This window comes from Uloborus diversus, chromosome 4 (genome assembly GCF_026930045.1).
Source record: "Uloborus diversus isolate 005 chromosome 4, Udiv.v.3.1, whole genome shotgun sequence".
Taxonomy (NCBI): domain Eukaryota; kingdom Metazoa; phylum Arthropoda; class Arachnida; order Araneae; family Uloboridae; genus Uloborus; species Uloborus diversus.
Genome location: NC_072734.1, coordinates 127,049,726 through 127,067,102, shown reverse-complemented (window position 1 = coordinate 127,067,102; position 17,377 = coordinate 127,049,726). Strand labels below are relative to the sequence as shown.

The following is a 17,377-nucleotide window of genomic DNA, read 5'->3' as shown; positions in this document are numbered from 1 at the left end:
TAGGGGATCTTGTGCACCTACAGAGGAGCCGCAACTGATGTTCACAAGTAGAATTCTTAAACGTTAAAAAATTTACCTCATAGCACCCAAATGTGTTGAGGAAAAACTTTCCAAGCATTCTTCATTTTCATCAAACTCTATATTACTGGTCCACATTGAATCAAAATTTTCACTTTCGCACAGATTCTGATTCTCCGATGAATTCTGAATTGATGATCTTGTTTGCTGTATGTCCATTGATGGCAAAGTTAAGTTGGAAATATCTACTAATTTTTCCCCTTGAAAATGATCATGAAGACTCCAATTTAGATCGTTAATTTCCTCTACATCCTTTACTGGTGACTCTATTTCTATATTAACAGGTCCTTCTTCAACAAAAACTTCCTTATCATTAAATTCTTTTTCTTTACTACATTTATTTTCATTGATGGTTTCTAAAGGCTGAGAATCTGGAAAGACATTCACGTTGCATGATTTATTATTTGAAAAAGTTTTAGAGTCATTTGTTTTGCAAGAAAGGGAAAATGAATCGGATAAACTACCAACATCTTTATCCAAATTGAGTGAATCAGAATGAGAAACACTGGCATTTTCAGACATGTCTGAATTTGTAAATGTTTCAGACATAACATTAGATTCAGTATTAGTTCCATCACAACAATCTGGTCTTTTTTCCTCTTTTTTTTCCTGATAATTATCTCCATCATTTCTGGGATTAAACTCAAATTTTGATGAAAGATTTTTTCTTGCATCCAATTTTGAAGTGGTCTTTTCAGGAGAATTTAGCTTTTTCTGCACAAAACTAAGCAATGTTGCTTGTCTTGCTTTCTTCTTAATTTTAATTACATCTGGTGAAATGGCCTCAGCTTTTTTCCTTTTATCTTTCCCACGGACGATCTTTTTCGATGCTCTGGATCCCACAATTTGATTACAAAGGGAAAATTTAGTTGGAATACAATGAGGAGATGGAGGAATCACTTCCTCATTTTCACTGCTTGCCATCTTTTCTTCTCCATGAAAACAAGACACCTGAGACAACTCAACAAGCTTCAAAAATACTTTGAAAGTCTGAAAAAAAAAAGAGCAAAACAGTTTTTCAACCAGAAAGTCAATTAAAATAAATATTTTTTTCACTTATGCTTTTTTTCAAAACTTTTCCTAATTCATTCAAAACTTATTTTCATTACATTACTGATTATTGAAAATGAAACATATGAGGCAGTGAGAAGCAAAGGGATGTGAGTGGCAAGATTAAAAAATTGGAAATAACTAAACAGAGTTCGAGGATATATATCACAATATATATTTTGAAAATATCATGATGTTTTGATATTTTTTATGTTTATTTTTTCAACTACGGTATTTTTAATATAAAAATTATATTAATCATAGTAGTATTAGTTATTACCCAAAAGTTAAGTACTACATTTTTATGATGTATTATTACATCATTAATATAACAAAGTTATTTTATATTCCTTTTTTATATTATATTGTTAAAATTATTAGTAATGTAACACTTTTAACACTAGAATTATGGAAGGAGTCATTTTGACCCCAAGCAAACTTTTTTTGCTAACTGCTCTTCTATATTTTTACTAAATTCTTAATCCTTTCTAGATTTTTCCGAAATCATTGTGAGGTGCAATACTATATAGATTTCAAGAAAAAGTTTTTTCTTTGAGCACCAATCGGAAGGTTACACCTAGAATTACAGGAGGTGTCATTTTGAACCCTTTGAGAAAAAGGAAATGCTAATGCATTTCATCTCAGTATATTTTTGTTCTGTAAGCTATATTTGTTTTTGCCAACTAAGCAACGAACAAAAAATAATAAAAGGGTGTCTGCATAACATCACACCTGCCTGTCACCTGCTTCGTAATACTAGAAATAAACTTTCTAAATGAAAGAGAACAGTGAAAAGATATTAGGCATAGATGAATGATTGTAGGTTTTGCTAGACGGTTTGTTTTTTATTCATTTTTGATAAAATAAGTTTGTTTTATTTATGTGACTTTTTTTTTTTTTTGTTTTTTTTTTTTTTTTTTTGTTTTTTAAAGCATATTATTGTCTTGTGAAAGAGGGCTAAGGCAAGACAAAATTGTAAAAATGCTGCAAGAACTAGACGCTCTAGATCAAATGGGAGGGATAAACTCCCTGAAATTTCCTCATGCTTCTGGCCAGTATATTATATATCTTCCACAATATTTTGGACTGAACAGCTATAAATGCCTGAATTTCGTTCAGGACATGTACAAAAGGAATTATCAGCGGAAGGATTTTTTAATTACGTTTAGCAGAAGAACTCAGAGAGGAACACATACCAAGTACAAACAAACTTTTTCTAGCTGTAAGTAAATTTGTGTAAGTGCAAGATTCAGTGGAGTAAAAAAAAAAGAAAGAAATGTCAAACAAAGGAATGTAAAGTTAAAAAAAAAACTTAACTTTGTGCCACTGTAAGATATCTGTATGTCGATTTTGTGCATAGAAAATTAGAAAGATTAGCTCGTGCAAAAAATGCTACCCAGACGAATAACCTTGTTAAGTACAATTATTTGTTATTTTTACTTTCAATTTAAAAAAATACATTCATCTACTTAATTATTTGGGTTCAAAACTGTTTTCCGCAAAATTTGATAAATTATTCACTTAATTTATTGTAGATTTCTAAAATGTTCTTAATGAAACCGAAACAACGCTAGATATTTCAATCTCACTTTAAAAATATTTTTTAATCTTTCATTATATAGATTTAAAACTTCTCTATCCTCAAAAAAATAGTAATTATTATAAATTAGTTTATTTCATTGAAAAAAATATATGACATTATCCAGGAAACTACACCAATTTCTTTAGCGGAGGTCAAAATGACCCCTGCGGTATTCCTAGATATACAAAAACTGCCGTAATTCTAGTGTTAATTCATATCAAAAGTGCTGAGTTAAATAAAAAACGTTGGTCAGAAAAAAAAAAAATTCTTATGACTGTGCACCAACTAATGCATATTTTTTATTTCTGAATTATAACTAGGTAACAGAAGAAAAATAAGTGAAACAGCTAATGCTAAACTAACTCCATTAAAATTGATAAAAATGTTAATGAAATATTAGATAAAAAAACGAAAGAATCCTTAATTTTAATTCTACATATTGTAATAAGAATATATATATATAAAAAATGAAGAGTTATATGAGGATGCATTTACTATTTTGAACACTTGAGTTTGTGCTGACTAAAAATATCGGACATATATCAAAATATCGGACATATATCAAAATATCCGATATATATCAAAATATCAGATATTTTCTATATTTTTTAAAATGTCACAATATTTTCGAACCCTGTTACCAGTACAAATGGTAGGCGAACCTCCCCTCTGTAAAGAGGGGCAAGAGATAGTACTAGTAGCCCTGGTAGGTGCTGCTATACAGCATGATTTAGAAAATCGTTTCGATGAAACCCTACCTAGGACCTTATCTTTAAACATGTTTTACTCAAAACATGAAAATGTTGACATATCCCTTTGCTTCTCACCACCTCATATAGCAACAGCACATGATCAAATCATTTCATAATAATCAATTAATTGTGACTAATTGAACTGATTATCAATGAACCATGCTAATTAGTGAAAAATGACCCCCCCCCCCCCCCACCCAACCCTCCCCAATTCTCATTTCCAAACAATTATTCAACATAAGAAAGGAATCTAATAAGATAATTAATAAGATATTAAAAAAGTGATATCTGACCCTACAAAATTAATATCAGAAATAAACATAACAATACCCTAGTATATTTTTACTCATACGTCTAATTCATAGTACAGTAGAACCTAAATTAACTGAACTGATAATTAGGAAATTATACAAGCAGTTTGTCATTCATCCCATGTTGGTGATGTTGAGAATTAGGATCAGGATTCTGAGGATTCAGAGTATAAGTTACACACAGGTGTGTAACTTATAGTCAGCTCTAACAACTCCTCTGAAACATTAAGAGCAGAAAAGAGATATTATGACAAAAGAATTTTTTTTTTTTTTTTTTTTTGTTGTTGCTTAAAAACTGGAGTGATTGTGCAACTATTGACAAAAATTTGGGTCTTTTACAAAGAAAGGCAACAGACTTTTTGAAAATAATGTAAATTTAATAAAATGAAGTTTTTTCAATTTGAAAAGAAAAGTATTTTTTGGAAATTTGTTTTTTTAAATGCATTTTTCAATATTTATCTTGGCATTGTTAACAAATTAAATTGATTTTAAAACTTACTACAAGTTATTATTCTGTTTTAGTTTTTTAACTGTAAAACATTATTTTATATATGTTCATTTTCATCTTTTAAAAATATTTCATTCTAAGGTGCAAAGTTGACACTTCTTTTACTCAAGGAAAACATTTTGAACTGTTTTTTAATCATAATTTGATTCATACTATTGTGGAAGATATACCAATAAAGAATTGGGAAAACCTCATTTCTAGAGGCCTCCTAGATCACAAACTACCCTGAGCAGATTAGTGTGGCAGCTTTTAGGGCATGATCATCCTGCCACCCACAAGGACGGATACATGGGAGGAGCAGTGGTGGATGATTGCCCCCTCCTTGAGCGAGATACAAAAACTTCTTTCAGGTATATTTTCGCTTTGAAGTTCCAAAAACGGCACTTTTACATAACCTTAGCTGGTGTTAGGAGAAAGAGGAGCTCTTCCCCTAAAATTCTTTTGGAATTGAAGTCTTGAAAACATAGTCATAGCCCATCTCTTATTAACCTGAGGATAGGAACTTGAACTTTCTACAGGATTTTCCTGGAAATTGAAATTCCAAAACTTCAATTTTAGACGATCTTAGATGATATTAAAGATAGGTTCAAGGTAGGGTTTCCAATCCCGCGCAGAATTCAGACCCGCGGGATTTCAGGATTGTAAGGAGTAGGGAGGCACCGGATAGTGATTTTGCCGGATACCGGATATCCGATGCCCCCTTACCTGCTGGATTCGGATATCCGGCATTTCGATTGCATTGCATGTTCGCATATTTTTCTACAATGCCGTTTGAAAACAATAAATCAAACTTGTTCCACATATCGTTTCTTTAAAAACATGTTAAGTACATTCAAATGTACTTTTTTATAGCCTCTATATTTTAATTTAGGAATTGTGCTATCGATAAAATGAAACATTAAAATATTGTTTTATTTCGACAGATTTTTTCGAAAGAGACAAACTTTCGGCAAAAATTAATTCTGTATGTAATGTACACATGGTTTAAACTTTTAATTATTCATAGTTGAAATCTTAAAGGTCGTATAATGAGTTGTATTTGTTATTAGATTTGCATGACGCGTAGAAATTTTTTTAAACTTCATCGTAAAGTAATACATTTTCTTGTTTCCAATTTAGAAATAACAAAAAATAAAACTCTGCTTTGAAATCATACTTTTTTTTACAGATAATACACGTGTAAAATTTTTCTAACATACAAGTTAAAAAAGAAAATATTAAAACAAGGTCAGTTTGACTCAACTTAAATAATCAACTTAAAATTTTACTTTAATTCCAGTAATAAAGGTACATTTTCTCTAAAGATGCAAATTAGCATCTTAAATACAGGGGTGCCCCCCCCCTAAGGGAAAGGGCCCATCCCCTAAAAACCATAAATACCCTCCCATATTGGTTTTTTGATGGTTCTTCATCCTTTTAGTATCACTGAAAATGGAAGTTTCCACACCGTACTACTCTAAACATTGCTTTGTTTCAGTGCAACTATTCCGCATTTTTCATTAGTTTCTTTCATTCTTCGTTTTAATGCTCATGAAATATAATGGCACCAAAGCGTGCATTGTTAAATTATTAATACACTGTAACTATATTATTGTTTTATTTACATGTCTCTCTCCCATTGACCATTAATTTTGTACATCGTAACAGAGTTTTATGTTGAATAATATACAGCTTTTTTTATGCAAGAAACGGTAATATATAGTTAAGAAATGGTTCAAAATAGTGTGAGAGGTGTTTACAAATGCTTAAAATCTTTTAGTGTATTTCTAAAAATCCGAATTCAAACCTTTTTTTACTACGCTAAATTTCAACTTACGTGAGAGGAGTAGTGGAATGCATTCCTCCCGCAAGTCGGAACTTGACTGTATTTTAATTTTCAACACGGCCCCTCCTCCAACTTCAAGCGCTTTGACATGAACCATTTCAAGGTCGACTTTTCACCTCAGCGTGTTAAAGCAGAGAGAGTGAGAGAGAAATTATTGGCAACATACCGTCAGTAGATTCGCGAAGGAGAGGGGGGGGACCACGCGGGGGAATGCCAGAAGCTAGGTTTGAAGAGGAATGGTTGTTTTTGAAGCAGCAATTAAAAGAGAAAGCATCATTGAAAAGTTTATGAAACAGTGAAAGCTTTAACTGGAATTTTTGCAAAAGTAAATTCAAAATTAAACCCTCATTTCGTACCGGATAACCCCACATCAACCCTGGATATCTCTCACATTTTTACCGGATAACTGCCCGGATATCCTGCAAAAAACTGTCGGATATCCGGATCTGGAGTGGCAATCAGATACCTCATAGTTCCGGATAGTTAAAAAATCAGCCGGATACCAGATAGTTACCGGATATCTGGTGCATCCCTAGTAAGGAGCCAATACCGAGGGATCCCGAGGGATTGACTTTTTATTCTTCTAAAAATTAAATTTTTTTGTCAAATAAAAAAAGTTATGCTTATTAGGAAGGACTGCTTTTATTACTTCAATTAATAGTCTTCTTAAATTTTGTACAGCAATTGTAAAGCACTACGAAGTCAGATCCTAATTAGCAATTATCGTTTGGTAAGCAAAAATGTGCCGCTCGTATGGGATAGTAAAGGATTTTTTCTCTAAAAATAATGCACTTGATGAAAACACGTGCTGTGGCTCCACTGCAATTGATTTTACCAAAATTAAATAATTGTGGACTTATAAAGATCCGATTTAGGACGTTTAGAAAAAGATCATGCTGGCTCAAGAACTGCAATTTCGGGACAAAAACGATACCTCTTGGATGTGTGTTTTGCTGTATCCAATTTAGCTTGCACTGATAATTTTCCTTGTTGCTTTATTAACGTTGGTCATTGTATCAGTGAATTGCAGCAAGGGGTGAATGCTGCTTGATTTCACCAAGTCGTAGTCTCAGTAAAAGTGTTTGAATAATTTCGCTAATTTTAGCTCTGACTTTAAAGAGCAATTCAAAAACATGAGCAGCTTAACTTAATGCACTGTCATGCGAGTCATACTGTGTTTCATACAACTTTCGGTTGCACTTTTTAAAGTCTTGCCGAATATATAAAGTCAGATTTTTCATTGTTTTCTTCTTTAGAGTGCACTTTTTGTAGCTTAAACATTTTGAGTGCACTACTAAAGCTTACAGAAGTGCTCCAACATTGCATTCAGGCTATTTCAGCTGGTTTTGGAATATGTAACACACTTTCTGTATTTTTTGTAAAGCGTAATTTTCTGGATTTTAAATTTTAGTGATGATTTTTGAAAAGGCTTATAAGTTTTACGCATTTTCTCAATTCCTGAACGTATGAAAACTGAAACCTTGAATGAGAAAACCAATTTATTCTCGGAAAAATATACTCTATTTTTATTGTGTTCTTAAATGATAAATCCATCGTTGGTCATAAGGGGCACAGTTTTTCTTGCTCATCGTGCAGATATACGAGGAAGAAGATTCTAATTTAAGATGATGCTTGTGAAAATGGTCGTTTTATGAGCAGCAAAAGCTGGAAAATGCTTAAATGGAAAAAAAAGTTGCTGGATTGGGATTCCTGCGGGATTGAGAGCAAACTCTCCCTAAATAGTCTGCAGGATTCCACGGTACTCAGGATCGGGATTTTAAACCCTAGTTTAAGGGATATCCTGGATATTTTTTTCGAAAGAAACACATAACTATAGGACACCTTTGATTACGTAAAGGTAAGCAATGGGGTTCAGCACACTCCTTCGAAAATTTTTAGAAATCGAATTTGAAAATAGTAAAAGTAAAAAAATCGCACCCTCCTTGAGCATTTTCTGGATTTGCCCTTGTCCACACCCTCCCTCGCATCAATGTCCTGCCATCACCAGAGTACCAACCAGACCCTGAAAGCTTGCTCTGCTCTGGACCACAGTGGCGGATTGGTTGAAAAAATCGGCCCTGGCATTAGGAGGTGTAGCGGCCCCATAGCTCTGATAGATATTAAATTTTACCTAACGATTGGGATATCACCTTAATATGACGAATTATTTTTAACAACTAAATATGTTTTATTTCAGCCAAATTTAACAGATATGAGCACTTCTGCGTTTTAATGGTGAACAATTGATACAGTATTAGCTAAACCTTATTTTGGAGAGAGTGTGATTGTAATTGTCTATTTAAGTATTTTTATAATGCCCGGAACTTGATTGAATATTTCCTCAATGATATCACTGATTGGCTAGTATGTCCTTTTCTGCAGTCATAACAATTAACTTAATTGCCCTGTTATATGAAACTGATCTAGCGATGTTCATGAGTGAAAGACTAGGGCCGTCTTAGAACGTGATGGGTCCCTCCACACAAACATACATTACTGGGTCCTGTCATAAACATTCCCTTTCTGTACTGCCATATCCTGACGACCCCCAGACTCGATGCGAGGTCAAAAACCTGGTGGGTGGGGTTGGGTACGAGTTTGGCTGCCCCTTAATATTTTTTTCAAACGCATGTATCAATGCAAAGAGAGAGAGAGAGAGAGGACTTAGCTTTCTCGCTTCTGGGAGTCATTAAAGTATTAGCAATATAAACCTAATGGAAAGATTAACATTGTGTCTGAAATAAGGGGGTCCGGGGGAGATTTTTCGCTCCCCCGGAAATTTTTTGAAATTGTAGTCTTAAAAACTCAATTTCAGACAATATTTGGTGATGTTAGGGGATCGTAGGTTCAGGGTTTCTCCTGCTGCAATTTTTCAGAAGTGGAAATCCAAAAACAGAATTTTAAATTATCTTCGAGTATATGGTAAGAAGAGCGAATCCGGGGGGCGGCTCTGAAATTTTAAAAAATATATTAGTTCTGAAAACGCAGTTTTAGAAGATCTTTGGTGATTTTAAGTCGAGATAGATATCAAGGCCATAAGCCAGAAAAATTTCAAATTGAAGTCTTAAAAGCCTTTTTTGGTAAAGACTAGGACACCGGCAGTTACTCGAAAATTAAATTCCAAAAACGAAATTATTGCTGACTTTCAGTGATGTTAGAACAAGGATTTTTCAGGAGGCTCACCCCGGAAAATTTTCGAAATTGAAGCACTAAAAACGAGATTTAAAACGTTCTTCATTGATGATGTCGAGAAAGAGGAGGGGACGGGGCACTTTCCCAGACAATTTTTGATACTGTCAATTTAAAAATACAGTTTTAGACCATCTTTGGGAATATTAAAAAAACAATGAGAGAAGTTTGAGTACTTTCCTTCAGAAAATTTTCGAAACTGGATGCTCCTCAATGGTATTTTAAGATTGCATATTTTTAAATAATTTTACGGGAAAAATATTTTGTCACTTTCATTCCAATTGTTATAAACAGGGTCGCCGAGAGCAAAAGCGAATCCGGGAAAAAAATGACTACTTGTCTAAAGCAATGTTCCTTTGTTTTTAATGCTAAATTGTATGCAATGTCGGATGGTTTGGCAATGGGAAACTCACTTAGCCCCATCCTTAGTGATATTTACATGCATTACTTTGAGCTCAAGTTGTTTCAGAAACTACAGTTTCAATTCTATGTTCGCTATGTTGATGACTTTTGTTCTTATGAATCACGATCAACTAAGCATTGATGATGCTTTATCTATTTTAAATTCCATTGATCCTCATATTCAATTCTCTTGTGAAAAAGAACAGAATAATTGCCTTCCATTTCTGGATGTTCTCGTTTCTCGAACTGAGTCCGGTTTTGAAACTACAGTTTATCGCAAACCTTTTGCTGTTTCATTACCCCCACATAGATTATCGTCTCACCCTCCTAATCAAAAATATTCAGCTTTCAACACATTTGTTTATCGTGCAATGAATATTTGTTCTTCACCTGATCTTCTTAATGCGGAACTCAACTATTTAAGAGCTGTGGCTGTTGATAGAGACTATCCACCCACCTTAGTTGATTCCATTTATAAAAAACTTTGCAAAAAATCTCAAAATATTGCTCCTAATAGAACTTTTAACACTAAGAATTTAGTTGTTCTGCCTTTCTTCCCTGGTATTAGTTTTCAGGTTGCTAAGATTCTGAAGCGATTCCAATTCCAAGTGGTATTTTCTCCTATTAATAAACTTTCTTTCTCTTCTCTTAAAGATCCTATTCATCCTCTTAATTGTTGTGGGATCTATAAAATTGTTTGCAATTGCGGACTCGGATACATCGGACAGACCAGCCGTTCTTTGAAATTTCGGTTAAAAGAACATCAAAACTATGTGAGGAAACAACAGCTGAATAAATCCAGTATTGCCCAACACTGTTGGGAATCAAATCATTCTTTTGATTTTAACTCTTATCAAATTATCCAAAAATGCCCCAATTTGTTGGATCTTGATTTTTGGGAATCTTTCCACATCCTGAGGAACCGTTCTAATTTAGTCAATGATCTTACTGCAATTCCCTATTTTTCTTCTGTGTGGACTCCTTTGTTAAAATTGGTTTAGTTCTTATATTATTTTTTATGTAAACGTCGTACATTTCTTACTTTTATTTTTTTCATTTTTTGCTTTCTTATTTCGTTTTGTGATTAACTAATTCCAATATGTTTATCCTTCACTTTGTTCTTAAATGCATTTCTCCATTTGATACATTGCTTTCATACATAGTTTTTCCCGCTGGTAAATTTATTGCTAATTTATTCAGAGTGGTTTCATTTTTGGACTTTTTGCATTGTTTATGGGTTTTCTTGGAAAATTTATTACTTAACGGTTTTTTTCCTGATGGAATTATATAATAAATTTTGCCTCCAGGTGTCATTTTATCTTTTTTGTTTTGTTTAATTTCTAGTTTTTGATATTTACACTATCTCCTGTTCCACCGTGTTGCTTTTCTCGGATGACTTTTCTTCCAGAAGCTCACATTTCTTTGCATTGAAAAAGGTGTTCCTTGTAACACCGAAACACGTGTCTGCAATATTGTGCAATATTTATGCTTTCTGACGTTGGATTACTGATTTTTTGAAAGGTCAATTTGTTCATAAGTTTCCTTCTACACCTTTCACCATTAGGATATTTTACCCTCTGCAAATCAGTTCAATACCAAGCCAGGCCCCTATTCTCCAACTAAACTGACATGACCTCACGTCGGCCCTTGTTGTAAGTTACATTTTATAGCAGTTGTAAATTGTCATTTATAAATAAAAGAGTCAGAGACCAAAAGTATTTTAACTTTTTACGACCCCTAAGGTTTCCCTGTTTCTTTTTTTTTAATTTATTCATTTATTTTTTATTCCACTACAAAAAATATATTGGCAGCAGTAGAGCCCGACTAACTAAAAGTGAGGCCCTAGGCCCACATTAATTTGGGGGCCCCCTGAAGACTATGCAGTGTTTGATTTACATTTTTAAAGCACGAATGTACTTTTGGAGGCCTCTTTGTCTAATCACACAACTATGTATAAATCACTTATATGCATTTATGAATCCCCTTTGGGCCCCCTCATAATCGTGAGCAAATCAATTCGTTACTGGCAGAATGATTAAAAATTCTCCTTTAAAGAAGTTTTTTTCCCAATTAATAAGTCATAATTTTTTATTTTTTAAAAAATACATGTATTTTTCATATCTGCTATGCATAATTCTTTAAAAAATGTGGGACCCTCTTAGGAACATGGGGACCTAGGCCTAGACCTAGTCAGCCTGTGTGGTAATCAGGCCCTGGGCTGCCCCATTTCATAAATCCCCCCCCCCCCACCCGCAAGCTTTAGCCCATGCGTAAAGAGGAGCTGAGGCTGTGTTTTGCGAATTTGCGCTATTCTAAACACATGCGTGCAAAATTTACATTTTGCTGTTAGTAGACAGGCCCGAAAGACTTTGCTGTTAGTTCATCGGCCCCAAGCATGACCGGCCCACCGGGCAATTGCCCGGTTGCCCGCCGGCTGTATCCGCCACTGCTGGACCATAATAAAAATCTCCAAAACACCCTTTTCAGGGAAGCCCATATTTACTGGTCAGTGCACCACCTAGTGGTTGAACAGCCAACAGGGGGGGGGGGGGCTAAGAAAAAGATTTTGATGATAATAACGAACAAAATTAAAGAGTAGAAAAGTTTCCATTCTTGTAACATTTCCTTAAATGTATTCTACTGACTGTCAAAAAATGCAGAGATCAAATAAGGAAAGTGTAATGTTGAATTTTATAAATTTTCAACATTGGTATCAGCAAGAGTCTATTATATAGTTAAGAAATGATTTGTTTTAAACTCAATGTTTCCAGTAATAACTGTTTATTTAAATTATCATTTAAAAAATACATTCAATAGTGTATTATACATAATAAACTTAAGTGTTGCTTTCTATTCCTGCCTGAAACTGGAGAAACTTTACTTGTTCATTTCTTATTTCTGCATTTCCAATGAATACAAATCAAGAAGAGACCGAGGGGACATGATTCAGTTGTTTAAATTTATTAAAATGAAAGATGTTACGGGGCTGAAGTTTAGCACTGAAAACAGGACAAGGGGTCATTGTTTTAAGCTATTTATATCTCAGGCTAACATGGATATTAGGAAAAATTATTATTTTAGCAGGGTAGTGGAACCTTGGAACAGATTACCAGAAGAGGTGATAATGAGCAAGGGAGGAGATAGTTTTAAGAGGGCCATTGATCTTCACTGGGGATTGTAAATTGACTACGGGGTCTTTCCACGTCAGTTCAACCACACCCCAACACCCACCATCTCAGATTCCAATGAAACTTTGTATACTTCTACTTTTCATAGTCCTAAGTAACCTCCTAAAGTATTGCTTCTCTATTAAAAATAGTTTTTATTTTTTGGCCCTTCAAAGTTTTGCGATTTTGCGTTAGTTGTCATTTACAGTTCTCTGAGAATGAACAGCAGCTGTTTGCAAGAAAAATTATTTCACAATAAATAAAGATAAAAAAAATTGGAAATTTTTAATATTAAATATTAAGATTTCAAGTATTTCAGAAAAAAATATGTCAAAAAACTAAATTTCTATTCAGCAATTAAAAAAAATTAACAGACTGAAAATTTTAAAAATTTTTCAATAAAAAAATGATAGTCAAAATTTTAAAATTTTGGCATGAGGGTATAAATTAAAATAATTTATATATTTTTTTTAATGATCATTAACATGTGTGCTAACATATAAAATGAAAATCTTTGGGGGACTTTGAGGGGTTCTGCCCCCCTGCCCCTTATTTCGATTAATGAAAAAAAGTTGATCACAATATTAAATAATTGCATTAAAGAAAATTTAAATATTGAAATACATTGGTGTTTGAACTTAAATGTAAACATTTAAATACTCAAGATTTTTTTAAATTGTAAATAATTAATTAAACTAATTAATAATAAACAGTAAAAATAAGATATCGCAAAATTCGAAATTTTCCTACAACAATTTATGCATTCTAAAAATTATTGTTAAACTTAGGGCAACATAGAAATTAAAACTTTTTATCTAATTCTAATTTATAATTAGGCAGTTTATGCAAAGTATTAAAAATCCTATAAATACCAGCTCAGAGCTTTTAACTTGATTCATTAATCGAATGCAATATCAAACTGAAGCTTGGATTTGGTTTAACATAGCAATTTATTGGGTATGAGTTTAAAATGGTTACCATTGCCCAAAATGTTTATAATTAAGGCTTTGCAACAATCTCATTTGACCCTAAAAGTGTGTTTTGTTATCTTGAGTGTTTCTATGATCATAAATGGATCCTAATACCTGGCATTTGTACAAATGACAGGTAGTGACTGTGAGATTGGTAACTACTTTTTATTTAAAATACACTTTCTTTTTCTTGACCCCTCTTTCAACTGCTGCATTAGTTTTATCAAGGGCAGTATGTTCTTTTAAGCCACTTTTTATTTTCTACAAATGATTTATAAACATTATGTATAATTCCAGTTTAAATACAGTGAAACTTCAGTAACTGGACGCACTGATAATCCAGGTAACTCGACATTTATTTTTCTTAGGGTCTGCCCAATGCTAACTTCAATTGTTGAAAAGCTTTCTAGCTTGACACACATTTTGCTAGAACTGCTATACGTCAACATCTAATTGTTATTCTAGTTCAATTCATTCTTTCATATTAACCCTTTCTCAAAATTTTAGAAAAGTTCTTTCTGAGAAATCTATCTTTTATCCAGGGGAGTCAGAAACCACTCTGTGCTGTTAGTGCAATTCTGATAGGGTAGGATAAAATGTACTCCATGGGAGGCATGTAGAGAAAGAAGGCACCATTACTCGTTTTCTAAACAAGTGTGAGCAGGACTTGTTTTTTTAGCAGACCTGACTAACAAGAAGCTTTTATCTCTTTTTAACAATTATGTATTTATTCCTCACAAGATATTCAAATCTATTATTGTTTTTAAAAAGAAAGAAAACAAAAATAATAGAAAATTCATTTACTGGAATTAATTTTCATAATGTGAATGTTAAGCATTAATAAGCATAAGTGATACAAAATTTTGGAACCCCAGTAAGTTGAGGAAAAGTTGCAAGTTATGTCATTAAGCTGGGGGGGGGGGGGGGGAATCTGGACAAAAAAAAAATTCCATGCAAATAATAATTTGTTTTCCAATTGTCATTAAAGAATATAAAAATCCATTGAATACGAGAGGTGCATAAATACTAATTTATTTCTTCATTTGCTTTGAGGGGAGGGGGAAAGATAATTTACTTTATTTAGTCATATTATTACTAAACAATCAGGCCATTAATTTTTAAGGGATGTTAAATGTAATTTCAAGAAATTAAAAGGTTGAATTTGTCATTGTACAGCAGTAAAACTATAATGGAAAAGCAGTTCCACGATAGCAATTTTTCTCAAACGTAAGGGGGGGGGGGGGGAGGGTGGATCCTGAAAGTACTAGTAACTGCATGATTATGAATTGGTGTTAAGACTTTACTTTTGTTTTAACTTGTCTGGACTTAAATGTAGTAATCCGTATGCAGATATTGTTGTCTGCAACTTTTGAATTTTATGATATCTTATTTTCAGAATGTCTATATTTAATATAATAATTGTAATAATTTTTAACTATTTCAAATAAAAAAATAGCTTTAATATTAAATTTATACGTTTGAGTTCAATATTTAACACACTTTATATTTAAATTTTTTAAATAATTGCTGGGAACTCTTGTTTCAAAGACATGGAAAAACTTTTCTCTATGATGCTTTCGTTGTTTCTAGGGGGGAGGGGACAGAATCCCTAAAAGACCCATAACTTTTTTCATAGGAAAAGTTAAAGCACATACTCATGATCATTTTTTCTTTAAATCATGATTTTTAAAACTGACCCGGATGTTAAAAATTTAGAATTTCAACACTGGTTTTTTTGACCAAAAAAAATCAAAATGTTTAACTTTCTGATTTTTAAAAAATTGTTTGTATAAACTAAGATTATTATAATATTTTTTATAAAAATATTCAAAGTCTTAACATTTTTTATGAAAATTTTCAAGAAGGTAATATCATTAGTTGCTGAGAAACATTTTTTCCCCCATTAACAACAGCTCAGTTAGTGTCTTTGAAAATGACAAAAAAATGCTAAATCGGAAAATTTCAAAAGTCTATAAATTAAAATACATTGAGATTGAAACAAAAGAAACTAAGGGGTTGCTTTTAACCACAAAATAACGAAGTATACCAAGTTTCATCAAAATCTAGATGGTAGGTGTTGAAATCTCATTTTTGAGGTTGATTTGACAAATTTTGAACTATTTCAAATAAAATAGAAGCTTAAGTATTTTTTTTTTAATATTTGAGTTCCATATTCAACACATTATATTTGAATTTTTGTCATAATTGTTGACAATTCTGTTTTTAAGAATATGGAAGAGATTGTATGATGTTTTATGCTTTTTTTCCAAAATGGGGGGCGGGGGCAGAATCCCTTAAAGTCCCCTAATGTTTTTCATTGGATAAGTTAGAGTACATATTCATGATCATTTTTTTAAAAAAAATCATGATTTTTAAAGCTGACCCTTTTGTTGAAATTCAGTTTTTTGCCAACATCTTTTTTTGAAAAAAAAATTCAAAATTTTCAATTTTCTAATTTTTTAAAAAAAATTTGTGCAAACTAAGATTATTGAAATATTTTTTATCAACATGTTCAAAGTCTTTCTATTTTGTGTAAAAATTTTCAAAAAGATTATAGCATTAGTTACCAAGAAATAATTTTTTTCGTAAACAACATCTCAGTTTGAGTGTCTCGAAAATGACAAAAAATGTAAAATCGCCAAATTTCAAAAGGCTGTAAAATAAAAATGCATTGATATTGAAAGAAAAAAAATTAGGGGGTTGCTTGTAACCATAAAGGAATGAAATATACCAAGTTTGATCAAATTCCGAGACGGTGGGTGTTAAAATCCCATTTTTGTGGCTGATTTGACCTGAAACGACCCTACGACCAGTCTAGCTGAGCCCAGAGCCTGTTGCTGGTCGTCACTTTCGTATTCGTATTTGTATAATTATGTTTATTCAAGGCAGAATCTGAATTATTAGGCACAGCATAGCATTTACATTCAAAAGTGGGGACAAATAATCCTTCTGCACCCATATTCGAGGAAGACTCCGATAATTGACCCTTGGCAATATTTTCACCTGTCACCAAATATTTAGAAGTTAAAGATCATGCACAAGATGTCCTTTGGGATTTGCCAGTGTACTCAAAATAACAACGCAAAATCTCAAATATCGAAATAATCGTTTAAAATATTATTTGTTTTAAAAAAAGAAAATTCACTCTGAGCATATTGCACAGACATGTTGACTTGAATTCATAACAGCGCAGAATAAGAGTAAAAATATTTTTTTCTTCATTGTAAGACGTAGATTTTACCTTCTCATCGCTGATTCATATTTTCCGATCCGATGTAAAATGTAAACAACCACAATCTTGAATTTTCCCGTTTATCTTTGCCCGCGCACAAGGTGCGCGCATTTACAGAAGAAGGTGCCATTCTTTGCGAGCGGAAACATTGATCGAAATATCTGATTTATAGAGGGGAAGTGTCTGCTACTCCTCGATTTTTCTAGCAACCTTTGTAGTAACTTGGCGTGGTTTCAGACGTCCTCGATATTTGGCGATCACGTTCGCGTTGTTTATTCCAGCGAGAAACAACTGCGCCTCGTGCTTTTTC

The 17,377-nt window shown here is 32.7% G+C and overlaps 1 protein-coding gene across 1 annotated transcript in view; it reads right to left on the bottom strand.

Moving 5' to 3' along the window:
• LOC129220092 (DNA replication ATP-dependent helicase/nuclease DNA2-like) overlaps positions 1-17,149 on the bottom strand; it is a 54,405-nt gene extending 37,256 nt beyond the window's left edge. Inside the window, exons 1-2 of the mRNA XM_054854431.1 lie at positions 17,077-17,149; positions 77-1,068 (exon numbers count right to left, since the gene is read on the bottom strand). Of these exons, the coding sequence (XP_054710406.1) occupies positions 77-1,002 (926 nt within the window). The 5' untranslated portion in view covers positions 1,003-1,068; positions 17,077-17,149. The remainder of the gene's footprint in view (positions 1-76; positions 1,069-17,076) is intronic.
• Between the last annotated feature and the right edge of the window lie 228 nt (positions 17,150-17,377).